Source organism: Typha angustifolia, chromosome 8 (assembly GCF_048772165.1).
Source record: "Typha angustifolia cultivar Huaian chromosome 8, ASM4877216v1, whole genome shotgun sequence".
Taxonomy (NCBI): Eukaryota; Viridiplantae; Streptophyta; class Magnoliopsida; order Poales; family Typhaceae; genus Typha; species Typha angustifolia.
In genome coordinates, this window is record NC_133246.1 from 13705181 (window position 1) to 13730950 (window position 25770).

General features: G+C 36.6%; 4 protein-coding genes across 4 annotated transcripts; 2 read left to right on the plus strand and 2 right to left on the minus strand.

Annotated features, from left to right (window-relative positions):
• Positions 1–456: 456 nt before the first annotated feature.
• On the plus strand, positions 457–3944 carry LOC140765489 (nudix hydrolase 8-like). The gene is made up of 9 exons (XM_073104607.1): positions 457–693; positions 1203–1447; positions 1527–1592; positions 1743–1880; positions 2039–2116; positions 2500–2550; positions 2660–2694; positions 2926–3034; positions 3110–3944. The coding sequence occupies exons 1-9, from the start codon at positions 588–590 to the stop codon at positions 3317–3319; spliced, it is 1038 nt and encodes a 345-aa protein (XP_072960708.1). The 5' UTR covers positions 457–587; the 3' UTR covers positions 3320–3944.
• A 5052-nt stretch (positions 3945–8996) lies between these two features.
• Positions 8997–14760, plus strand: LOC140766022 (ATP-dependent 6-phosphofructokinase 3-like). Its single transcript, XM_073105402.1, has 14 exons — positions 8997–9410; positions 9979–10025; positions 10161–10200; positions 10383–10445; positions 10530–10667; positions 11589–11747; positions 11887–11940; positions 12173–12241; positions 12345–12474; positions 12877–12917; positions 13055–13279; positions 13557–13602; positions 13700–13854; positions 14340–14760. The coding sequence occupies exons 1-14, from the start codon at positions 9159–9161 to the stop codon at positions 14559–14561; spliced, it is 1641 nt and encodes a 546-aa protein (XP_072961503.1). The 5' UTR covers positions 8997–9158; the 3' UTR covers positions 14562–14760.
• A 237-nt stretch (positions 14761–14997) lies between these two features.
• On the minus strand, positions 14998–18156 carry LOC140765563 (serine/threonine-protein kinase Aurora-1). The gene is made up of 9 exons (XM_073104709.1): positions 17993–18156; positions 17357–17458; positions 16984–17130; positions 16762–16857; positions 16427–16522; positions 16260–16356; positions 16050–16167; positions 15446–15518; positions 14998–15331 (listed from the first exon to the last, which is right to left on the minus strand). The coding sequence occupies exons 1-9, from the start codon at positions 18026–18028 to the stop codon at positions 15230–15232; spliced, it is 867 nt and encodes a 288-aa protein (XP_072960810.1). The 5' UTR covers positions 18029–18156; the 3' UTR covers positions 14998–15229.
• Positions 18157–24281: 6125 nt separating this feature from the next.
• Positions 24282–25452, minus strand: LOC140765422 (zinc finger CCCH domain-containing protein 35-like). The gene has a single exon (XM_073104504.1). The coding sequence runs from the start codon at positions 25433–25435 to the stop codon at positions 24635–24637; it is 801 nt and encodes a 266-aa protein (XP_072960605.1). The 5' UTR covers positions 25436–25452; the 3' UTR covers positions 24282–24634.
• Between the last annotated feature and the right edge of the window lie 318 nt (positions 25453–25770).

Sequence of the window (25770 nt, forward strand, 5' to 3'; positions counted from 1 at the left end):
AGTCTTTTCTGATACGGACAAACTAAGCTTTTGCAGAGGGGAAAGTAGAAGTGTTGCAGCTCATCTCAATCCAACAACCAGTTATTTGTGTAACAATATGCAGCTGAAATTTGTCAAGTAATTAGGCAAATATCAACCATGGAAGTTGCGGAAAGGCATGCAGTTGCTTAGATCCCAAACAGGAACATTTTTAAAGAATGTAGCTTGATGGAAATTTGACAAATTCTCTGGAATAAAAGAAGATCCTCCAATATGGAACTGTCGCAATTTTATAATTGAGCATTGGAATATGATCATGGATCAATAGCTTGTATCATCTTATTGTGTATTACTATCAGAATCTGACAGATGCACAACTGTAGTTATCGATTGGTTCTACTCTGTCTATATTTTATCCTTCCACCTCAAAGGTCCTATAAACAAAGGCCGCTTTCAGGTTCTACTTGTGATGAATGGGGGCATATGCTATGCTTTCGCCATTTGCGCAACCATATCCATCTTTCTCAGGAGCTAAATATATATATGATCTGAAGCACCCCTTGCATTGCCTACTGCTCTGAATTTCTGTACATTTTGTAACAAATACAATGGCTTTGATCGACTTGCCTTCTTCATATTTGAAGTACTACTGTAAACTCTCCCAACGAGCAATTCCAAGGATAAGTTGCATTAGTTTCAGTACGAAAACAGAAGGTGAGAGGGAGATAAATTTATCTGTTAGTTCTTCTGCTACCCTGTCTTTGTTCTTTACCAATCAAGTATTTTAACTTAACTATACACTTATTTTGATTTTCTTAGTACCTTTTGTTTTCAAGTTTCTGTAATATCCTGTCAATGTCTATACTACCTGTTATATGAACCACTACTATAGTCTCTCTCTCTTTTTCTTTTTTTCTTTTTTCTTTCTTTCTTTCTTTCTTTCTTTCTTTCTTTCTTTTCCTTTCCTTAGCCGACATCAATCAACATGGAAACAGGGAATTTGACTTTGATACTTGAATGTTTACCATGTGCTTATGAAATTACAAGCACATGTTGCATATGGATTAACCCATGACTTAGCACTTAGCAGTACAATTATCCTACTTCAATTCTTTCTCATCATGTAATTGCTTATATTGAATCCATAATATGCTATTGGCTATTGTTCAATTGTCCGCATACTGATTCCCTCTTAACTTTCTCCGTTATGAGAAATCTTGCAGCTCCGATATTCAGATTACCATGCTTAGAGACTAAAATTATCACAAGGAAGCCAATTGTATTCCACAAGAATATGAGAAGAATTAATGTTGTGTCCCCAAATGCACCGTTTATTACTACCACTGAAATATTAGATGCCTTCGAAGATGAATATGATGGAGCTATTATCAATCCTGACTGCTTGCCAGACACTTCTAATGCATTTGCAGCCATGCTTCAATCTTCACTTTCATATTGGAGGCTAAAGGTTCTATCAAGCGTACTTATATATATCAAGTATAAGTGATGAGCAAATTAAAGATCTTTTTTCTCACTTTTTATATCAGGGAAAGAAAGGAATTTGGCTGAAGATTCTAGAGGATCAAGCTGACCTTGTTCCAATTGCTTTGAAGGCAAGCTGTCAACCTTATTACTCTCTAAGAGATTAGAAACACTTTATCGAAAACAGACTCCATTTTGCAAAACCCTTTAATCAGAAAATTTCTAATGAAAATTATTGATTACAGAACAAGAATATAACACTTGTTTTCATCCTGTCTCAGGCAGGGTTCAGTTATCACCATGCAGAACCAGGATATGTTATGTTGACATACTGGATTCCTGATGAACCTTGCATGCTGCCTTCTACTGCAACACATCAAGTGGGAGTAGGAGGATTTGTCATCAATGACAGTAGAGAGGTTTGCAGTTTCATATGCAAAACATATGCTTATGATTGACGACGAAAAGTGCATGAAAAATTTGAGAGCTAATTTTTGCCTAGAACATCCTTTTTATGTACTTTTTTCATTTCGGTTGCTTGATACCTTTCTATTTACTATATCATTTGGTTGTTTAGGTCCTTGTTGTGAAGGAAAAGAAATGCCCTTTAAGATGTTCTGGCATATGGAAATTGCCTACTGGTCATATTGATAAGGTATTAATCCCTTGTCAATGCTCTCTCTCTCTCTCTCTCTCTCTCTCTCTCTCTCTCTATATATATATATATATGTGTGTGTGTGTGTGTGTGTGTGTTAATATTTCTCAACAATGATCGCAGGCAATGAACCAAAGATTCCTCCTAGCATTCTATGAAACTAAAATTGATCAGACTTGCCTATGAAAAATTTCGATAACCAAATCTTAGTTAACTTTGTTAATAATTAGGCTTCTCTTCTATGTCACTGTTCTACCCAACTGAGGCTTTTTAATACCCTACAGATAAGAGTAACTTGATGCTGTTTAGTCTATCTTCTCACTGATTCTTATTTTCCTTAACTCCAATGACCAATAATTAGTCACTTTGTTGATGCTTTCCAGTCTGAAGATATATTTTCTGCAGCAATAAGAGAAGTGAAAGAAGAAACTGGGGTAATGAGAAATAGTTCTCTGTCATTCGAGCAGAATTATTTTTGTATCCTTCAAACTTATGCTAAACTTATAGTGATCTTTCTTTTCTTCTTTGCCTTACATTTTGCAGATAGACACCTCTTTTTTGGAAGTGGTAGCTTTCAGGTAATGTGGAAATAAATTCAGCAAACACCGCGCATATTTTGACCTATAACTTTGATAGTATCTATAACCTAGGTTGACATTTATCAGTTTGCTATCTGGATAATGCAATATAAAGAAGAATTTAGCATGTCATATAATCCACAGATTCTTTTACATTTTTCTCCATATTAACAACTCTAAGTACAAATATATGGGCTTCACTTCATTCTTCTCTTCTGTTGACATTCATAGGCATGCACATCAAGTCACATTTGAGAAGTCTGATTTGCTCTTCATATGTATGCTCAAGCCACTGTCATTTAACATCTCAATGGATGAGTCAGAAATCCAAGCAGCAATGGTACTACTTCAAATCTTCTCATTTATTCACTTACTCACACTTCTAAATTATGAAATTGATGTTATTTTGTTGCAGTGGATGCCTCTGGATGAATTCCTGAACCAGCCATACCATCTGGAGGACAAAATGGCGAAGAACATCATCGATATCTGCGCTGCTAGACATCAAAACAAGTATCTTGGATTCACAGCTCAACAGATGATGTCAAAGCTTGATGACAGATTGTCTTATCTCTACTACAGAGATCTCAAGGAAGCAATAGAAGAAAACCTTGGAGAAGAATAAACACACAAGTGCTGGATGTCTGATCGAAGAAACTTACTTGTCCAGAGAATAAATTTATGTGTTCTTTATCAAAAACTTCTGGAAAATAGAGATCTACAAGTGTTAACAAGTATTACTATGAACTAATATCAACTATTCAAATAGAATCTTAAAAGAAAACCAAAGTAACCTTAAAAACTTAATCCTATATAATGTGTGTCTACTATCCTGAGCTAGTTCACATAGTTTTTTTTTATATATAGAATTTTGTACAAATCACCACCTACAATTTAATTTATTACAATAAAAAGGAGGTTTTCACAATAAGACTAGATTTAGGTGGTTAAAATCAGACCAAATATATATATATATATATAGTTCCATGCAGGATTAAACTTCCTGTCACTACCAAGACAACTCATAGAGGTATTTGCACAACCAGCACTGATGTTGAGGAGGTCATGGTGGCGTATTAATAGCTTCTCCATTGTTCCGGCATTCCGACAAACATCTTGTGGACAACAATTGGAAAGATATTCCATGCTGCAACTCGCGGCGACGTTGAATTGAGAAAAGCCAAATGGATGGTTTACGTAGGTTCGGTCATTGTCGACCACAAGCAGCAAGTGGCAACAAATGGATGTCGAGTTCTAGCTGCCATCTCTTGGCTTGAGGTTAATAATTGTTTTTCTAGTGTTGTAAGGACAAAGAAGACACTAAGACCTAGACACAGAAATTTAATCAAGGTTTCTTTTCTTTCTTAAACATAATTGTTGCTGAATTTTTTTTAAAATAGTATAATTGTCACTGCGTTCTTTAAAATATTATACTTAGAACTAGAATCTTATTATTATTTTTTAACTAATTCTAAGCTCTAACGATTATAAATTTTTGATAACTAGGCTAATCTTTCCACGAAACGAACTTTCAATGAAAAATCTATCAAAGATCAACCATAATACATAGAGAGGGTAAATTGAACTCATGATTCGAGCATAGGGGTGAAAACGGATCGGATACGGATCGGATAGTGCTTAACTCATATCCGGATCCGTATTTTTAGTTCGGATACGGATTCGGATACGGATATTAAACGGATAACAAAATTTAAAACCATATCTTAACTAAACGGATACTGATAATTTTCGGATAAAGGATCGGATCTTAAACGGATATTGATTGAATTTAAAATAATTATAATATTTTATTTAAATATAATTAACACAAAATTACTAAGAGTTTTACAACAAATAATTTTTTTATTAGTAATAATATTAATATTTACTATTTAAATAAGCAAACTAAAAACTGTAAATTATTTTAAAAAATATGCGGATAAACAGATATCCGATATCCGTATCCGAATCCGAAAAATATATCCGACCCGTATCCGAATCCGTATCCGAATCGGATAGAAATTTTTTATCCGAATTCGATCTGAGTCGGATCGGATAGCGGGTCTGGTTGGAGTTAATCCGACCCGTTTTCACCCCTATTCGAGCATGGTTTCTGCCCGAGTCCATCCGTGTGAATCTGTCAGACCGATCGTCTGATAAGCGCCAAAGTTTTTAGTAACAATTACAATAAAAATCCAAAATTTCAAACATACAAATATATTCCTTAAAAAATAAAAGTATTATTTTCTGAGATTCCAAAGTTGCATGCCATGAAAATATAAGAGAAATTATAGTTGGTGAGAACATTTACTGATCTAAAATTAAAGAGAGTTGAGCTCGTCATAATTTTAATATTTTCAACATCACAACGGTGTCGATTATCAACAAACACCAATAAATACATAGAATAATTCTTCCATTATCTTAAGAATCTAAATTAATAATAGCGATGACGTCTTTGAATAGCCTTTGTAGTTTAATTTATATATAGCAATGGTGTTAGATGACTAGACGAAGATACTATTATAAGTTTTAATAATGGATAGCTTGCAGAAGCAAAGTAGAAAAAGAAATTAATAACTATTAGTGCAGGAGAGACATAAAGAACTTTTTATTTCTAGGTTCCAAAGTCATCTACTTCACTATGTCATTGGACAATAATTTGTATATATATATATATGTTGGTGTTATTAATAAATCATGCAACCTGGAATCGGAATAAGTACTTATATTGATTTATTTTATGATTGCACGCTACCTTAAAAATAATCTCTATATGCTTGTTTTAAAAAGGGTTAGCCATGAAGAGGAGAGAGCAAAATAGAAAAGGTTATTAGAATAAAAGGTATCTACTATTTAGCTCTTGTCAAAAATCGTCCACGCAAAATGATGTCATTATGTTGTTGCCAAATTATTAAGAGTATCTTTTTATTTATATTGTTAACTTGTTTATAGCCTACGGCTTGAATAAAAAGTCAACCCTTCTGTATAGGGTTTCAAGGGAAACTTTATAGGTGCAAAGTTTCATGACATTGTTGATGACGATCTTGTACGCAAATTCGAAGGTGGAATAAGGCACTCTTTTGACACAAATTCTAGACTTAAATATGGTAGATAATACTATACAGAAAAATAAAATATTAAGTCTCAGGGCACAAAATAAAATATAATAAGAAAATGCGACTCTAATAAATTTACATGAGCAAAAAAAATATCCTTGTGAATTCTTGAAAGAGTTTGGAGGGAGGAGCATAACACCACGACACGAGTTAGAGATCTAGTATTGTAAGCGATAAAAATCTTAAGGTCCAATTGAACGTTCTTTCACTATCGGCTACCTCAGTAAGACTTGGGGGAGGCAAGTGACTGGGCCCTTCCTTGTCTCGCACCATACCACATTGAATTGCTCTAGTTAAAGCACAAGGCCGAGCAAGGCATAGGCAAGTCAAATAAGGGTTAGTATAGATAAAGGGGGGAGGATAAGCTAGCTTCTACTAACTGTAAAGGGAAGGAGAAAAGGAGAGGAAGAAGGCAAGAATGAGAGAAAGAGACGAGGTAGCTCCGCTAGGGTCTTCTAATATTCTCCACCTAGAATAAATCACAACTTTTTTTTTTAATTGAGAATATGAGTTGTATTCAGCTAAATGTGATTCTCTCTGGAATGATTTGGAAAGAAATCGTAGCAAAGTAAGTTACAAAACCATAGGGGATGAGGCCCACCAAATTTAAAACATAACTTCTTGTAGCTAACCTACCTCGATTCGCCACCTAATTAGCAACCTAATTATCTTTTCTAAATACATGTTGCACACGAAACCTTGCAATCTACTGGCAATCGCTAAGCATTGGTCTTGACCCTCCATGGGCACGTGGTCTTGCCCTTGAGGATTCTAACTGCATCAAGAGAATCAGTTTCTAGAATCAATTTGTACTCTGTTATGACCAATTAAAGCCTCATCTAAATAGCCCAAATTTTTGTGACAATGATGGAGTCATTTGAGCACGCCTCCCAAATTATTATTAGAGACATTCTGTGCCTATTCCTTATCACTGCCCCTGCACCACTTTGGTAAGCACCATCCGCGTATGTTCCATCTGTGTTCAGTTTCATCCGCCCACTAATTAACTCTAAATTTCTAGAACTGCCTAGACTAATTCCTCTACAACATCCGTACAGGATCGAATCAAAAACCTTCCAACTGAGGAAAAATCAAACCTCTCCAAAATTCTTCTAATTAAATTTTCTCATGCTTAACTACGGGATAACTCGGAAGACCAAAAAAAAAGCTGCCATCTAGATGATCTGCTCAACCTTGACTACTAGAAGGATGTCGGAAAAATGGGGGAAAAACTGAAGGGAGAGGTAAAAGGGGAAGTCTGCCATTCATGTCATCCTACGGAATTGAGAATTTTCAAAGTTGTGGGTCAATTCTTAAGGGCCAATAAATTACTACAATCTAATGCTAGTTTGGATTCTAATAGAATTTTTATATATGTTTGGATTCTAATACGAATTTGTGAAGGACGAACCAATAAATATATCTTTATTAGTATTCAATTGGTTCATATGTTATTTTAAAGATCACAATGTCGTAAGAAGAATTGAAATTGAAATTGAAATTGCTTGTTTTATGCTAAAAAAATAATAATATTGATCTCTATAAAGCATGCGCATGCATCCCTTCCCTGACGTCAAATGGCACCGTTGTGCGAGAGTGCTTTAATATTCCCACCTGGACCTCTAAACAAATTATAAATAATTAGGTCTTAGGTCATGGACGGCCAAGATTCATGGGTCCACATACCCACTATTTTTCTTTTTCTTTTTCAATTCCTTAAATTAAAATTATATACTATAACAAGAGGGTCTATATTAGGGTGGCAATTAGATAGAATTTGATTCGTGTTTAGTCATGATAATACAAATACGAATATTACTCATTTATTAGTCGGATTATACAAGTCGTAGATGAGTTATCGAGTGACACAAGTTATTTAGATTTTAGATAGATCTTTTTTTAAGTTAAAAATAAAATTTTTATATTATAAATAGATTAGTCAGTTCGTAAGCATGTTATCGTATCATAAATGAATTACCGTGTTATAAATAGGTTGATGAATTAGATGAATTGACTTGTTTACGGTCCAAATTCAATTATACAAAACCAAATATATTTAAAATAAAACCCCTTTAGAAAAAAAAAAAAAAAAAAGTAAATTACTTGGATTATGTAAGAGGTGGGTCCACGTTTACTTTAAGCAATAAGAATTTGTGGCCACCAAGTCCTGGAAAGAAAAAGTCATTATTCCCCTCTAGAAACTATGAAATTAGAAAATGGTTCACGTTGAATCCGTGTTCCCAACTATAAAGGCATTTTTATTGACATGTCATTTGAGCTACTAAAATACCCTCGTCCAATATTTAAAACTACGGGCTTGCCCTTTTGCCCACAGTGATGCCAATGGACCTCGAAGGTACTAGAAATTAGAACCACATTTGGATCTAAATCCTTGCGTAATAAATAAGCCGAGCTTAACTTAGAATAACATTTATAATTATAATTATATATATAATTATATTTTGAATTATTCGAAGTATGGGTGAACCTATATAATGCCAATAGATGGCCATTTCAAGCCACAAAGAAACTAACCTAAATTTTAGGAGGAGATGGAAATTTTTATTTATACTAATTTTACAAAAAAAAGAGGGGCTAAATAACAAAAATAGCATAATATTCTAAAACCTAGAGGGACCATAACCCTTTAGCTATATATATGTGATTCCACTATTGTTTTTTATTTCAAATATGGGCAGAGGTACATCGTGCCAATTGCTAAGTGAGCTCCAGAAAAGAAAGTTGATAGATATATATTATTTTATTAAAAATTATCATACAATTAGAAGTTGGATAAAAATAAATTAAACAATAATAAAATATAGTTCCAAATAAATATAAATGTTCGCACATAATTAGGAGGTAGAAAAATTTTCTATTTGGTTCCTACTTTATAATCAATAAATGATAAATCTTAAAAATATAATGGCAACTCTGTAAATTTACCCTTAAATCAAAGTCAATCTTGTTGAATTAGTTATAATTTGACCCGCATCCAAATTAAATACATCAATCTAAAAACCGAGGAATCTTCGTAATTCAGTGGTGTCTTCGTAATTCTGCTCATTCCGAAGGGTGTTTTGAGAATCTCCTTTGTTTTCTTTTCCTCCCCGCCATTTCCTACTCTTCTTCTTCTTCTCCTCCTTCTCCGTCGCAATCAAGCGGACGCCAACTAAAAAACGAAAAGAGAAAGAGAAAGACGCCACCGGTTTCGTCAAAACCTAACGATCTCGAATCCCCTATAAATTTGGCGCCCCAATAACTCCCCCTAAAAGAAACCTCTGCCTTCTCCTCCTTCTATACTTCCACGAGACCCCAAAGTTGTAATCTTTCCTCCCTTCTCCAATGGAGTCTTTGCCTAATCCTTCAGTGCCGCAGAATCTCGTCGTGGATTCAAGCTCGAACCATCTCCTCAATCAGAGGAGCGCGCTCTCGTCGTCGTCGGTGAAGGCTTCGGCGAGCAGCGGCGACTTGAAGCTACAAGCGGCGAGGAAGGCGGGGAGTGATGGGATAGTAAGGTGCAAGATTGTCCGCGGTGATGCCGGTTATGTTCTTGAGGATGTCCCCCATCTCACGGATTACATCCCTGATCTCCCTGTGAGTTTTTATTTTAATTTATTTTTCTTTTCGTGTTTTCGTACTAAATTCTCTGTTTTGGGAATCGATTGTTTTTTTGGTTATTTATCTCGATTAATTTTGCTCTGTTATTTTTCTTTTTTGTTTAAATTTCATCATTATTGGTATAATTATTTAATCTTTCAAACATATTTCTGTTACATCTTTTAATTATTTGGAATTAATATTGCCTTGATGGGAAGTCAATATAAGTTATGACATCATCCTTTAATTTATGGCGAATTTGCATTTTTTTTTTTCATCCAGACAAGAAAAGAAAATTGCAGCCCAAATTCATTGTTGCTTCGATAATATTAGGAGTTATACACGCAGTTACCCCTTGGGTGATTGGAAAGTGAGTCGTTGACAAATTCTGGACCTGTAAACTTGGACCCCACTCTTTTGAAAGCAGAAATTATGGGTCAAAATTGGGACTGCAGATTAATTTTCTCCTAGTTTTTAATTTAATTAATCATTCCCTTAGATTCAACTTCATTTCATAACGATTACTTCGGGCCATTATATTCATTTCTGTTTTGTTGATCTGCAGACCTACCCAAATCCACTGCAAGATAATCCAGCGTATTCAGTGGTCAAGTAAGATTCTCTAATTAATTGTGTTTGTATATAATTTTCTCCAAGTCTACTATCATTTTTGTTTGTCTCCGTTTCATTGGATGCCAAAATGTCTCTCCATTGAATTATTAAGATTTGTGTGCTTTGTTTTCACAGGCAGTACTTTGTTAACTTGGACGACACTGTTGCTCAGAAGGTGCACAATTCAGTATCTTTTCTTTTACCATTTTAAGGTTTTCTTCTCAATGGTCATTGAGCATCAATGTTTGAGCTCGTAGTTGGCGTAGGTTTTAAGAGTTGTATTGCCTGTGGTACATACAAAATGTTGAAAATTATTCGTTTTGGTTGTTGACATCTATGTATTTATCTGTTGCACAGATTGTGGTTCATAAGAACAGCCCCAGAGGGACACATTTTCGGCGTGCAGGACCTCGTCAAAGGGTAGGTCTTGATGCTCATCCAGCTATCCTGAAAGACTGAAATTTCTTTCGCTAAATTTGTTGAGATCTTTTGTGTCCTTCTCAGGTGTATTTTGAGTCAGATGAGGTGCGTGCGTGCATCGTAACATGTGGAGGCCTTTGCCCTGGTCTTAACACTGTGATAAGGGAGATTGTCTGTGGCTTGTCTGATATGTATGGTGTCACCAAAATCCTCGGCATAGAGGTGAGAGTCGTCAATTTTTCATTATTTGCTCTCTACATACTTCAATGCTTATGTCGGATTCTTTTATTAGCTGAATCATCAATATTTATAGCTGACGGCGCTTGTTGCTCTGTTAATGAACTTATATTATATGTAGTTCAAAGTGGGAGAAATCCTGATATTGTTCCTATCAACCACAAAACGTCTTTTCTGTTGGTTCATATCATGTTATTCCCTCTAAAACAAGTATTGTATCAATTGCTGAACAAAGCTTACAGTAGATTACAGTTCCATGTTTCATTCTCAACTTATAAGCATAACTTTGCACTAATTATAGATGGAACCGGACAATTCAGAAAGGATTACCCATTAATACTAATGTTAGTGTAAAGTTGATTTATCCTCAATTTCATTCAAATGTGTTTTCACCTTGCCTATAGCAGTTTGAGGATAAATGAAACCTTAAGATTGTAAAGTTGGAATTGTTTAAAGCTTGATGTTTATTCAATTGCTCAGTGTATTATTATTTGCATTATCTGTTGAACCTCAACATGAAGAAGTATCTAAGGAATTGATAAAAAGAATGGTAAAGAAATAGCAAGCCTTATGATTTCCTTACTTGAAGAAACTGGAAATTGTTGATTGACTTGAATCTTTATAAATAAATGACAAGTATCACAACTCACAGAAGAGTCTAAGACTGAGGAAACAATCTCTCAATCTTAATATGTTGGTAAGACATCACGCACTCCCAAACCGTCAATTTCCAGGAACTTCTTGTACTACATCTTTCACGTCCAACCAACCGTCCATTGGCAGGAACTTCATATACTAGGATGGCCTTAAATAAATTATTGAAGTCAAGGACTACATTTAGCACCTAAAACATGAAACTATTGTTGTCTAATTATCTAAGTTGGTTTTTGTTTCCTCTATTCATAGGGTGGATACAAAGGCTTCTATGCTCGTAACACAATTCCCTTGACTCCCAAGAGTGTCAATGACATTCACAAAAGGGGGGGAACTATCCTTGGAACATCACGAGGGGGCCATGACACTACAAAAATTGTTGACAGTATTCAAGATCGTGGAATTAATCAAGTAAAAAGACATTCTTTTGATAGTTTAGTTTTCAAATATTATGGCATTTTAATTAAGTTTATTATCCTTGAACAGTAACATAATTTAGATGTCTGGAATCGGAAACTCTTAGTTTGACTTAAGTTTGCTCCTTTTCCAGGTATATATTATTGGTGGAGATGGTACTCAAAAAGGGGCCTCTGTGATATTTGAGGTAAGCAAAATAGTGCACTATGTGAAGGCGAGACTAAGTTGATGTGGATATATTTATCTCTTCCATAATCTCATATTACCCATATAGTGAAAACTGAAAACGGATGCATTACCATCTTGATTTCTAATACCATTTCTTCCTGTTCTGTTTGGGAAACAGTAGTTGATAGTCCCAGAATGATGAAAGGTATCATAAAAATTGTTGTTTTGATACTAGTGAACATGATTTACAGGAAATCCAAAGACGGGGCCTCAAGGTTGTCATCTCTGGCATTCCAAAGACTATAGACAATGACATTGCGGTAGTTTAATTCTCTAGTACATCTTCACATTCAGATTATTTGGTGGTTAATGCCACAGAATGTCAAAATTGGTGTTTAATATCATAATGCCATGTTGATTCAGGTTATCGACAAGTCATTCGGTTTTGATACTGCTGTAGAGGAGGCCCAACGAGCAATAAACGCGGCACATGTGGAGGCTGAAAGTGTTGAGAATGGCATAGGCGTTGTGAAGTTAATGGGTCGCTATAGCGGTAATTTATCTACCCAGTTGTACCATCCTGATGTGATTATGATTTCTAGTTCATTTCTGTCATACTGTAGTCATAAAAGCTTATTCTCACCTATTATTGTTCTTTGAAACAAATGCGTTATGTTGTCTGTTTAGCTCATCACCTTTTAGGATTATTAACCTTTTGATTACGATGGAGGATTCAAGGATCTAGTTGTATACATATATCATGGTTTTGATCCTTCAATGTGCTAATAGTTCCAACTTCCACCAACAGTTTGAATGTATTTCTTGAATAGTTTCTGAGTCAAGGAAATCTATAAGCACTTGTTTAAGTATTGCATGACTTGGAAAATCTGAAAGTACTATTTGCTCAGGATGTAGCTTAAACAAGTTTAACAATAATGACTTTTTGTTTATGCAGGCTTTATTGCAATGTATGCTACTCTTGCGAGTCGAGATGTGGTAGGTTAAATGTCTTCAACGATTTCAATCCACTGTTCATAGTTATCTAATTTCCTAACTTATTTTCATGTCACTAACAAGAAAAGAGTGAACAATTTTCTCATAAGGAACTGATGACCTCTATTTCATTTTATCAGGATTGTTGCTTGGTTCCAGAATCGCCATTCTATCTAGAAGGGAAAGGTGGACTTTTTGAGTTCATGGAGAAGCGTCTCAAAGAGAATGGCCATATGGTTATTGTCGTTGCAGAGGGTGCAGGGCAGGCACTTATTGCTGAAAGTATGCGGTCCATGGATCATAAAGATGCTTCCGGAAATAAGCTTCTCTCTGATGTTGGACTTTGGTTGTCTCAAAATATAAAGGTAGGATTCTTGATCGGAATATTGGTATTGCTAGATGCCTCAGGCCAATACTGTTGCAATTGCCCAAACTATGGATAATATATGGTTTTCCTCTTCTATTTAATAGTCTAAAGCTATTTTCTCTTCTGTGACCATGTCAAAATATCTGGTCATTTATTATTTCTTTTCCTGAATGAGATGATGATACTTCTTGTCAATTGTCATGGTATATTATCATGTATTAGACTGGACATGCCATATTCTTTGAAATTAACCAGTAACTTTCTATATCATGCAGGACCATTTTGCAGGAAAAAAGATGGGCATGACTTTAAAATATATAGGTCTGTGGGATGAAGTTGATCTTATTTTTCCTGCTCTGCTAAGTGTTAACACCATTTAGGTAATGATATCTTACCATTAGTATGTTCGTTGTTGCAGATCCTACATACATGATACGTGCAGTTCCAAGTAATGCATCTGATAATGTCTACTGCACATTATTGGCACATAGTGCAATCCATGGGGCCATGGCAGGATACACTGGTTTCACTGTTGGCCCAGTTAATGGAAGACATGCTTATATCCCCTTCCATGTAAGTTGAACCTTCTCATCATCAAGCTTCATTTCTCCGATAAAAGAAGAAAAAAAAATGCACTTGCACCAAAAGAGTTAGACATATTTCCATTCTTAATTTGTGATTAATGTTTATTTTTCTTCGGCATTATTTAAGTGCCTTGATTTCCTCTACTAGAAGCAGACACCAAATTTAATCTGCATGATGTGAATATGTGATAAATTCATTTTGAAGGCCTTAAGACCATACTACCATCCCCAGCCTTTTCCTGCACTTTTGGCTAGATTCACCAATGTCCTTAATAGCAAGAAAAGACTACTTGTGCTGCAACATTACTATATAACTTTTATAACGTCAAATATATCAATGACCATATACAATCCCTGCATCTCCCTTCGGAAATTAAATGCACTTTTCAAGCTTGAACAATGAAGATGATCAAAAATCTTTCCTTCTTCTTCTTTTTTTCCAGTGCTAATATTCTAAGTTTGTCAACATTGCAGAGGATCACAGAGAAGCAGAAAAAGGTTGTGATCACCGACAGGATGTGGGCTAGGCTACTCTCTTCAACTAACCAACCAAGCTTTCTTAGCAATAAGGATGTAGAGGAAGCAGGTAATGAAGAGGAACCACCAACTCAATTTCGGGATGGAGATGACAAAATGGTAGATGACCGAGTTGCAGACCCTGAACGTGATAGCTCAGTTTGTAATGGTTATCTTTGAGATAAAAACATTGCTCAATTCGCAGCAGCAGCACCTGCAGATCTGTAAGATGTATACTTCTACCTCTTTATAGTCATGAGTCCACTGCTTTCCGGCACAAACTTTTACTGTGACTTTGAAGTCGATCAATTTTTGTAATGGTGAATGACTTTATTTTGTAAATATGTTTATGAGGAATAAAAATGGATTTCTTTTCAAATTCTAGCCAGATTGCTGGTTGAGAAACATATGGTACGAAAACAAGAAGATTTGGCAGTAGGCACCAAGACTGGAAAAATCAACTAGAGGGACAGGAAGATAGCAAACAAGAACAATAGGGTAAATGTACTCTTGTTGTGCATTAGTTTGATACTCTGCACTCTCCTTGACACACATCGCAGTACTGAAGTAAAACCACTCCGGAACATTACAAGATGAAAGAATACCGCTAGAAAAACCATCAGCCAAACATATATTGTCATTTATAAATTCCAATAAATGTCAACATTACAAGATTCAGACTGGCAAGGCACTGTTTATCGATAAAATCTTCAGTCATTAGGAAAAAGTACAGTCGTTCAGATATCCAATTTGCATATCTGGCACCCCCCAGTGACTCAAATTTGTAACCAATGCTAAGAAGAATTGAACTTGTTAAAATACAAAATACAAGACATAACCATCGATGATCACCCTCTATAGAAGCCAGAGGGATCTGCATTCTGGATTATCCATGGATGCTCAAGAAGCTTGTAAAGAGGAAGGCGTTGCGAAGAGTCTTTTACAAGCATCTGAAAACCACAAAAAAGAACAAAAAAAAAATGGTTTACTCAAGGGATAAATAAGCTTATCATCCTCCTCCTCTTTCAAATAAAGTCAGAAAAGAATGTGTGTGAGTCCCTCACCTGGCTAATTAGGTCTTTCGCAGCTGCTGAAACAACAGGCTTTGCAGGGAACTTCAGATCGACTTTGACTATCCTGCATCCAGGAGGAAGTTTTAAGGAATGGATTTAATAAACAGTATATATAAGAGTGGAGTCATCAGCTGATGATAAATTGCATGTTTCACATTAAAAATTAGTGATGTTTTAAAGATATGACTATGATAACATTAGATGAACTGTAGCATTTCCACCTTTCTGTCTATGAGAATCTGTAAAAGAGAGAGATTCACATTCAATTTCTCTATAACATAGCAATTGTGCAATTGGTGGTTTAGACTTTTGTAAATTGTGCAATTGATAGCAAGTTACTTTTGGTCATATTTCACATACAAAGAGCCATTATTTCTCTACTAATGGGAAAGTACCAAATCCATATTAAAATATATGAAAACCTTATACTTTGAATGATTCACATTTAGACAACACAATCTGGATGATGATGATATGCTTAGCCTCAGGCTATCCCGTAAAGTGCAAAGACCATTCATCATTTGCTACAGCCGGTAGTCTAGTTGACGCGAGCTAACTTAACCAGAATATTCATATGATGGTACATCAAAATTACCTCCTGTACGTATCTGAATGCTCCTTAGCTTCAAATGGTGGCACCCCATAAAGGAACTCATAGCACAGGACACCTAAACTCCATATGTCAACACTAGCATCATGTTCTGCACTTTCCACTGCAATAAAGGCACAAAAAAGTTCAAGAAATAACTCAAGATATGGGCTAATTATATAAATGAGATAATCGGACAATTAGGAGTTAACGTACCCATTTCAGGAGGAAGGTAATCCAGTGTACCGCACATTGTCCGCCTGCGGTTGAACGTGTGCACAGACCAGCCGAAGTCTGCAATTTTTAACTCACCCTGCCGAGAAAAGCACATTAGCACAAAAGAATCAAGGTAAGAGAAGCAATAACAGATGATAAGAGGGTACCTGCACTCCAATCAGAAGATTCTCCGGCTTGATGTCTCTGTGGATTACATGCTTCCCATGGAGGTAGATCAATGCTCGTGCCAGTGATGAAATGTACTACAAAATATTGTAATCAATCAGTACAATCGAACAGTTCTGCAACACATTAGATGTATAGTTTTCAAAGATATATAAGACCATATCAATAAGACAATACCACGAGAACAGTGGTGAGACTCGTAGGGCATTCAAATATTGGATTAATTCAAGTTCTAGCGCTATAATCATGTAACTTCACAAGTTGTACTCAATGCAACATTTGATAACTCTCTCACTCGAGGCATATGACAACTCACCGTAGCAGCCCTTCTTTCACTGAAGTACTTGCACTTCTGCAATTCCTTGTAAAGTTCACCTTTTGCTGCATATTCCAATATCAGATAAACACGAGTCTGCAGTGAAACATGAGCAAAATTAGGCAAGTTTGACAGAAAGATAATGGTCAATCAAACTAAAACTCTTTTATACCAAGAGATAGATAACATTAGTAAAATATCTATACAAAGAAGTGTCTAGACCTGATCATAGAAGTACCCATATAGCCGTAGTATGTTCGGATGCCTGAGGTGGCTCTGTATCTCTACCTCGCGGCGTAGCTGGTGCTCCACTTGAGATTGTTTAAGCTGGCTCTTAAACAAAACTTTCAAAGCCACTATATGAGTACTCTGTCTCCAAGTAAAAAATTTAGAGTTAGTCAACATTAACTGATAGTTCCAAAAAACTAGAACTACCCTGATATAATCATCTACCAAGTCAGATTTCTATGTTAGATAAAAGAATTGATAATAATAATAATAATAATAATAATAATAATAATAATAATAATAACGAAATAAAAGAACAAAGATATAATTAGAGAAAGAAGGAAACCAGAGAAGGAACTGAAAGTACCTTCTTTTCTCTGGCCAAATAGACATGACCAAATTTTCCTCTTCCAAGAGGCCTTCCAATGTCGAAATCATTCAAAGTCCACCGCTTCTCGACCACGGATACCTGCGAAGAAGACGGCCAACAGATCTTCTTAAACTCTCCATACAACTCCAAAATGACGACATTCAATCACAATTACAGAACGTCACAAGAAGAGAAAACTTTAACCGAGAAAGAGCACAAAATAAATGCCCAAACTTAACAAAATTTGAAGCAATTAATAACGGTAGAGGGAAACCCTAGTTTATTACTTTCATATGCGTTGACCAGGAACCAATCATGGTTTACGAGGGATAAAAGGAAATATAATGTCTAAAAATTCTTCTTTCCTCCAAAGAGAGCACTAAATTCTTCTAAAGAGAGATGCGATTTAGGGATCCTGAGGAAGCAATTTTTTTTTTAAAAAAAAAAACATATCTTTCCCCGATTTCTTGCCTCAATTCCAAGAACAAACAAGATCGCGATTGAGTGGGAACACTTCACATCTTAAGGTCAATGGGAATAACAAAGTGGATCTCAAGGTAAACTGAGGGGAATCCAGTTCCAAAGGCAACATTTTGGAACCATCCCATCTAAAAGATTCGATCTTTAGCTTACCTTGTCTTCCTGCTGTGTTTCCGCCGCGATCGCCATGAGATGAGATCAGAGAGAGCGAGAGCGAGAGAGAGATTCCGAAGTTGATCGATGGCAAGGCAGGGGAGGTGGAGAAACTTGGGGGAGGGGGGATTTTAGATGTGTTACTGAGTTCGCAACGGTCGGATTTCCGCAAAAGATGCCACGTCAGCGGGAGGGACAGCTCACGGAGTTGGTGCGCATTTGAATTGGGGACCGGGCCTTACAGGAGGGGGTGAGTTGAGTTAAGTGGGGTGGAGCTTCTTTGTTCCCTTTTTACATTTCAGTGCCCAACTTTTTAAACAATCTTTACAGGCCAAGTGCGAACGGACATTAAACATTACAGCATATGGAATAACTTGGAGGGTTGATTTGCAAAATTTCCATGTGCTGGGCAGCGCTACGGTCCGACTCTCGATAAACAAATGTGAATTATTGATAAAAAAGAAAAAAGATAAATAACATTAACTCTCATAATTTAAAAGAAAAAATGATGAAAATATTCTTAACTAAGATAGGGGCATTTTCATTTTTTATATCTAAATTATTCTGATCTTAATAATTATTTGACTTCAAGGGATGTCCTAACAAAAAATATATAAAAGGTTATACATACAAAAATAAGTGTTTTGAGAGGTATACGTATCAGGTAGAAGTGCAAATAAGCTATATTTTCGGAGTATACATGCAAAAAAAATGAAAAAGAAAGGCTTATAAATTCATCCATTATTAGATCATCCATATTATATATCCTTATGTATTTGTCTAGATAATATTAATCACTCTCAACAATATCCATTAAAGCTCATCTAAGCTTTCAAGATGGATAATAGATTATGTTGAACCAGATAGAGACTTAGTGAGGGATAATTTTGTGGCATTTTCCTTTGGCATAATGTCTAATGTATGTTTACTCGTAGATTTACGTGATTGATGCATTGATGCCATGAAGTAACCAAGTACGATTTGACCTATCCCTTTACTTGTTGTTTGAATCTAATGTACCAAATCAATGGATTTTAACATATGATTGATTCCACCTCCTCAAGCTTTGTAAATGGACGATCTCGCGAGTTAGAACCTTTCTGTGATGGTGTGTCACAGGTGCGCTTCTAGTTAGATCAGAATTTCACCACTTGATCCAACCCATTGATGATAAATATTCTTCACTTCAATTGCCCTTTTGCCTAAGCCACTTGGTTTTCTAGTAAACTAGCGCTAAAACTTGAAGAAAACCTTGCAATGTTTAAATGCCAGCTCTCAATGCTAGCTCCCTCCCTCCTTTAGTGTTACTTAGCATTCTCAGGTCTATGTGGATATGAAAGGTAAGAAACATAATTATTTTCTAAGGCAGGGTGGCTTCTTGTGTGCTGTGATGGACGAATCGAATTCACTTGCGAGATCGTGAGCACACTTGATGATCATGATAGGTTACTTCAATCTATGCATGGTTACCTACTGGCAAGTAGAAAAGCTTTGGATTCGATAGGGTCAAACTTGTGAGATCAAATAATATCGGTTGACCTGAGCTAGGTTGCTCGGCTTAGTTGTATGAACGGGGGCTAAAAGTGTAACATCCACCATCAAATACATGTGTTGATCAATGCTCCAATGCAATAAACCAAAGAGAGTCCTACATTTCTAATATAATATAGACCACAAAATCCTATAACACTAAAGGCCACAATATGCCACAAAATACATATCTGAAAATATAAGCAAAATGCATATGCATGGATTACAAGCCATCAAACTTAAGTTTGCAAAAATAAAGTAAATAAAAAAAATTATAAACTAGTCTTCGCTAGATCTTCCACAAGCTCGGAGCTATCTATTGATCTAAAAATATTTCCACTAAAAGATGATGAGTATAAAGCCCAACAAGTTTCTACTTCTACAAACTAAAAGTACGACAAATAAGGATGTAACAATATCGTAAATATGAATATGCTCTCATGATTACAATTGACACGTCAATATCATATACTCATCATAATCGCATCTAATAAGTATATACATTAACAATCAATAATATGACATTCATCAATCTGGACTATCATATCCTTAACTACGAACTCACATTGAGCTCTAATCATAAGCCATGTCAACAATATATAATAGGATATATATATATATATATATCATGTCAGACTATCAAGTTTCTAATTCATACTCAGATAGAGCTACTTTCATAGGTCACATTAATACTCACATACAAAGGCCACATTAACACTCTCGTCTAACCATACAAATATCCCTAAGAGATAGTAGACCATAGTGGTAACTTGCTAGCCCATCATCCGACAAATAGCATGACCGACTATCTACCACCACAGACTAAGAACCTCAATTGTAAGTCCATCACATAAGTCAGTATCGATGTATGATACTACCATCTAAGTCTCGGTTCCACATCATCACACAACTATATGAAACATCATGACTCGGTGCTCACAAACGTTCTCATCCCATGTTATCGGGTAACATTAGGTCGACGTCATCTTATCCTTATTTCTCTAGCTTAAATACCCTAAAGGTTATGACTCTCACCAATCAACAATATTTCACCTATCGCTCGACGAAACGATTGCCTAATTATATGTGATCAACAGACTAAGACATCAAATGTGAGTACTAATATATATAGGTATAATAATATCTTCCACGCCTGACCTTGGCTGAGGAGATATCGGGTACTATCAAGACAAAGAAGTCAGTTCCTTTATGGTCGTGCACGTGTGATGATGTCACACAATAAAACATTACATTCTCTACACTACTCCTAGATTATAGAAATTTTACTTGCCTAACATTGCTTTCCAACAACTAGCTGAAACTTTCACGGGATCATTCTCACATAGTGCGAAATCTATCTCGATAATAAAGATAATAAAATATAAGTGTTGCTTTTCTAACACAAATTAATTAAATAACCCCGTTAAGGCCCGCTATAGGCTTGGATAGGTAAATTTAAGAATTCATATTATTAAAAGTGTTTTAAAACCATTCACCTCAATTTATCGTTCAAATCATTATTATCTATTTATAACAAATCATATAGATAATATTTAATTAGTCAGTTTCATTAAATAAGCTTAACACCATTTTTCTACATTGATCCGTATTAATTCTCCAAATAGGAGTATACTTTGACCACCAACTTCTTTTGTTAAAATTTATTTAACCAATATTATAATAACCAAGCTAACCCCTCAAGATGATTAATATATAAGGTTTAGATTGACATGGATAATTAAATAAAATTAAAAAAAATACAAATCCATTTGGGCCAGCCTAAAGCCCAAAGCATTGGGCTAAACTGTAACTTCTCAAAGAACACAAATCAACTCATCAAACTTGGGCCTAAAGCCCTCGACCCATTAAGAAAGTCATTTAGATTGGGCCATAACCCAACTCATAACAACATAGGCTGGGCCAAATCCCAGCTCACAACCACACAATGGGTTAGTTTGCACCTAGCCAAACCTAACATGAGTTGGAATAACAACAGCCCAACCCCACCACCAACTTAATTGGGTTGGGTTTCGACCCAACCCACCAAGAGGAAGGAGGTGGCTGTCGGTGCGCACCACCACCGGTAGCTAAGCCAGCATGACAACTGACACCCAAAGTGGGAACAACACCCGAAGTGCTACTTAGCCAAAGACTGAGCAAAGAGCCATCTCTGCTAGGAGAGCTCTACAATAGGGAGGAATAAGGGGTCATTGACGATCATCGCCTCCAACAAACCCAAAAGACTGCACTAAATCCACCCACATGACACACACAATCCACACGAGGTGGTGTACAGCTAGCTGAGGTAGTCGACGGCAATCAAACCACACACCATGACTGGTGGCCAGGGGGATGAGTCACCCAACAAACCTGAGGGGCACAAAAGACGACACTAAAAACTTCATCTCGCGAAGAGGAATACTTTCGACTAACCGAGGGGAGAAGACGATGATGGTATTAGCTTGGAATCATCCTCGAAAGTGGACAGGAAGAGGCCACTTGGTGTGACCTCTCCCGAAAGCAAGGAGAGTCCGCATAGGGCCACCATCAAGAGAGCTTTACAAGGAGAAGGTCCTTGATCGACACGAGGTCGACTCAAGGTTGCCGATAGGCACGCGCGCTCATATATATATATATATATATATATATATATTACAGGATGTTACAAACAAATTAATAGATGGTTAGACTATTTATGTGGATTATTGCTAAGATGCCCTCTATACTGAACCTCTTGCGATGTTTGAAATTTGGTAGTCACTTACAAACAGTAAACTTCTGAGTTTAAAGATAATTAAGAAGGATAAGAACAACGTCATATCTACTCGCTAAGTTGATTAAGTAACAACCAAGGTTAAGGTTAAGGTTAACACACTTCCGAGGCTTCTATTGTCTCCTATCATATTCAATGGTCTCCTGTATTTACATTTGAGCACGATCGAAATCATCAAATACGCGTGATATGTCATCTATCCGACAACCGCCGTGAGGTCGACCCAGATAGTAATTAACTGTCATTTTAGTCAAGTAGGATTCGATGATTACTCTTCTCCACCGTTGGTCCCAAAGTGGGGATGTCACGCAACCACCACACCGACATGACACTCCCTTGGATTATATTGAACACCTGGCACTTCTAATCAGCTGCTGCCTAATTTCCAAACAACTTTTATCCCTCGAGTTTTGCATCTTATCGAGGGTTTATCAATGCATATTTATATCTTAATAAAATATCTTAGAATATATCTATACTATCAACTTTTATCACGAGAAAAAAAAAATTAAGAAATTTATCATAAACACCTTAATTTTATTTTTATTATGATTCCAATGCGGTGGATCCTCGATAATGGCTTCTTATTCCCACCGACACCAGAATAAAAGATATCCTCACGTGATATCCACATCCCCACTATCACAGAACGGATAACACCGACACGACACTACGCGACGAACAACTCTATCCACACGAGTAAGATTAACCAAATTCCAAGTCTCATCACCTCGGAAAGAAAGACGGAGCCTAAAAAAGCCGATAAACCTCCCGGGTCCTACGCTTTGAACCACGTGAAGAGATGCGACCGGATAAGTAAGTCCCCAACTCCGGATAACTCGTTCGGATAAGATGGGAATAAAAAGAAAGAAAAACAAGGAGAAGGGAAAGAGATGGAGGATAAGTTAAGAGGCGAGTAATGAGTGGGGAGGAGAGTACGGTGTTGTGTAATAATGAGTGGCATTATTCCATCTCACACGATTAAAGGAGACGAGAACTGAGAAGAGGAGAGGAGGGGAAAGCAACAAAGAGATGCTGTCTCTCTGGACCGGACATGCTTAGATATTTTGCAAAGAAGGACCAACTTGACTTTCTTTAACATTAGAGTTCTTGTACTCGTTCTCAAAAGTGCCACGAGATGCGAGAGAGTGGAAAAAGCAATTAATGAACGAGTACTGTCTCTCTAGAGTCTTCACTCTTTGCTCAGATATTTTGCAAAAAGTTTAGAAAAAAAAAGAAGATATTTTGCAAAGAAGAAACCTACTTCCCTATTAAAATATTGAAATTTTTTTTATATGCTGTACTCTTTTTGAGAGACATTTCGTGAGTTAAATTCAACGGATCAAAATTAAAATCAGATTTAAATTCAATAAAAAAAATCATTTTCATATAATTTAAAAGTTATCCAATTCTTACCCTCTTCATAGTAATAAATAAAAAACTTTATTCATAAATATTTTATGTCTAAGCTTTAAAAAAAAGATATTTTAATTAATTTACTAAATTTTAAACATATTCGGTTAGAAATATTCATTAAATACCACAATGACATTTTCTAAGAGTGATTTTAGTGCCAATTATAATATTTTTTAAATAAATATAATATTATTATGATAGTTCGAAAGTTTGTATCTCTAAACTATTATTTTATATATATATCGTCCTTTTCTTCTTGTAAGCTTTTTTTAATATATAATAACCTTCTAAAATAACTCTATTTATATCGATATGAACAAAATAAAAATTCTTGTAAAACAAATAATAATTCAGAGGATTAAAAATAAGTAAGTAATTTTTGAAATAAAAATAAAGAACGTCACACGATAGTTCATCTCTAACTGTAATTTTTGACGGTATAAGATATAAGAAGGTCAAAATAGAACTCTATTTTAACTTCTGAGTCTCAAGGTCCAAAGCAGCAAACCACCGTCTCACGTCTTAATGATGTAAGAGTTATTAGCTAATCCACTTCTTTCTTTACTTTAATTTTCTCATTAAGTTTCGTATAAATTTGCTGAACAGAAAAGCGAAAAGTATATTACAATATTGAGAAAAATAAAGCATTGCATCTAATTACACAAGTTAGACATGATAAACAATAAACACAAGCAACGATCACATGAAACAACAGATCAGAAGTTAAGCTACACCATAATTTGCTAAGAAATCAATCGAAATCAACAACTTTGCACAGCCATTGATGCCAACTCCTCTTCAGGATCCAATCCAACTCTCCGAACCCAAAACAAATTCATCCCTTTTCACTTTCCCACGACCATCTTCGCATATATCTACAAAAATATCTTTTAATATTCACAAACAACTTGCATGCATGACCATCAGTTCACCAGCTCAAAAATCCAGTCCACATCGGGCTCCGACTTCTCCATATTGCTCTCCCTACTCATTCTCTCAAACATCTTCGCCCTCAATCCCCTCCCCGACTCCACCCTCTGCTCCCCTTCGGCCTCCGTCATCGTCGGCGTCGAAGGTGAGCTACCAAACCCAGCGCCAAACCCAACCCCCCAAGCACTCGACGCCGGCTTCACCTTGGCGAGCTGCAACCGCCTGAAGGACAGAAGCACCTCCTCCCAAGTCGGCGACACAGGCGGCGACTCGCACGGCGGCGAAGTCGGCGGCGACATCAGCGTCGAAGTCGGAGAGGAAGAAATTAAGTACCTCATCGGCGATCCATCGTACGAGTCCACCTGCTTCTGAGGTACCACCCTCAGCTGCTCCTTCGTGTGGGCAAAAAAGCAAACACGCCGCGTGCACGCCGTCCCGTCCTTGCAGGGTTGAGTACGGTAGCGGGACGGGTGGAGCCAGCACTCGAATACGCCGTGGGCGAACTCGCACAAGTCCCCCCGATTGCAGCTCCCCTTCCGGTACTCCGGGCACGCTATTCCGGAATACCGGTACTTACGAGGGTCCCTTCGACGCGCCTTCTCCCCGGGGTGCGCATAGGGGCACTCCGTCCAGTCGTGGCTGCGCCCGCGTGCGCACCGGCGCACTTTAAACTCGTACATGCGGAAGTCGTCGAGCTCCGTCTCGTCGCACGCCGTCAGATCGTCATATAGTGACACCGGCGGGATCTCCACCGTTGGGTTGAGACGGCTTCGTTCTCCTAGCATGGATATCATTTCCGATAGTAATTTTTATACTGGGTTATGGAATGGCTCTGGAAGTTTGGGACAGGGGTATTTAAAGGCAGAAGGGAAAAGTTAACCGCGGTTAAGATAACCGGGGTTAAGGGAGATATCTGGGATAGGGACGTGACGCCGTTAGATTAGTGAGGCGGTGGAAAGGGAGGCGGAATAGGGGAATTAGGATGAGGCGGTGGGACACGTGGCCATTGGAGACTGCGTTATAAGGACACGATAGAATGGGTTGCAATATCTTATTCCATATTTATTTAAATAATAAAAGAAAGATAGAAGGGTATAATAGGAATTACATTGCGTATTGAGTAGTATCA

Excerpts from the sequence above, each read along its gene's own strand:
- LOC140765489 (XM_073104607.1), top strand. The coding sequence starts at position 588 with ATGGCTTTGATCGACTTGCCTTCTTCATATTTGAAGTACTACTGTAAA. Across the intron at positions 694-1,202 it reads TTTCAGTACGAAAACAGAAG|CTCCGATATTCAGATTACCA; the intron begins GTGAGAGGGAGA and ends GAAATCTTGCAG. Across the intron at positions 1,593-1,742 it reads TTGTTCCAATTGCTTTGAAG|GCAGGGTTCAGTTATCACCA; the intron begins GCAAGCTGTCAA and ends ATCCTGTCTCAG.
- LOC140766022 (XM_073105402.1), top strand. The coding sequence starts at position 9,159 with ATGGAGTCTTTGCCTAATCCTTCAGTGCCGCAGAATCTCGTCGTGGAT. Across the intron at positions 9,411-9,978 it reads ATTACATCCCTGATCTCCCT|ACCTACCCAAATCCACTGCA; the intron begins GTGAGTTTTTAT and ends GTTGATCTGCAG. Across the intron at positions 13,280-13,556 it reads GGTTGTCTCAAAATATAAAG|GACCATTTTGCAGGAAAAAA; the intron begins GTAGGATTCTTG and ends TATATCATGCAG.
- LOC140765563 (XM_073104709.1), bottom strand. The coding sequence starts at position 18,028 with ATGGCGATCGCGGCGGAAACACAGCAGGAAGACAAG. Across the intron at positions 17,459-17,992 it reads AAACACAGCAGGAAGACAAG|GTATCCGTGGTCGAGAAGCG; the intron begins GTAAGCTAAAGA and ends TCTTCTTCGCAG. Across the intron at positions 15,519-16,049 it reads CATTCAGATACGTACAGGAG|GATAGTCAAAGTCGATCTGA; the intron begins GTAATTTTGATG and ends TCCTGGATGCAG.
- LOC140765422 (XM_073104504.1), bottom strand. The coding sequence starts at position 25,435 with ATGATATCCATGCTAGGAGAACGAAGCCGTCTCAACCCAACGGTGGAG.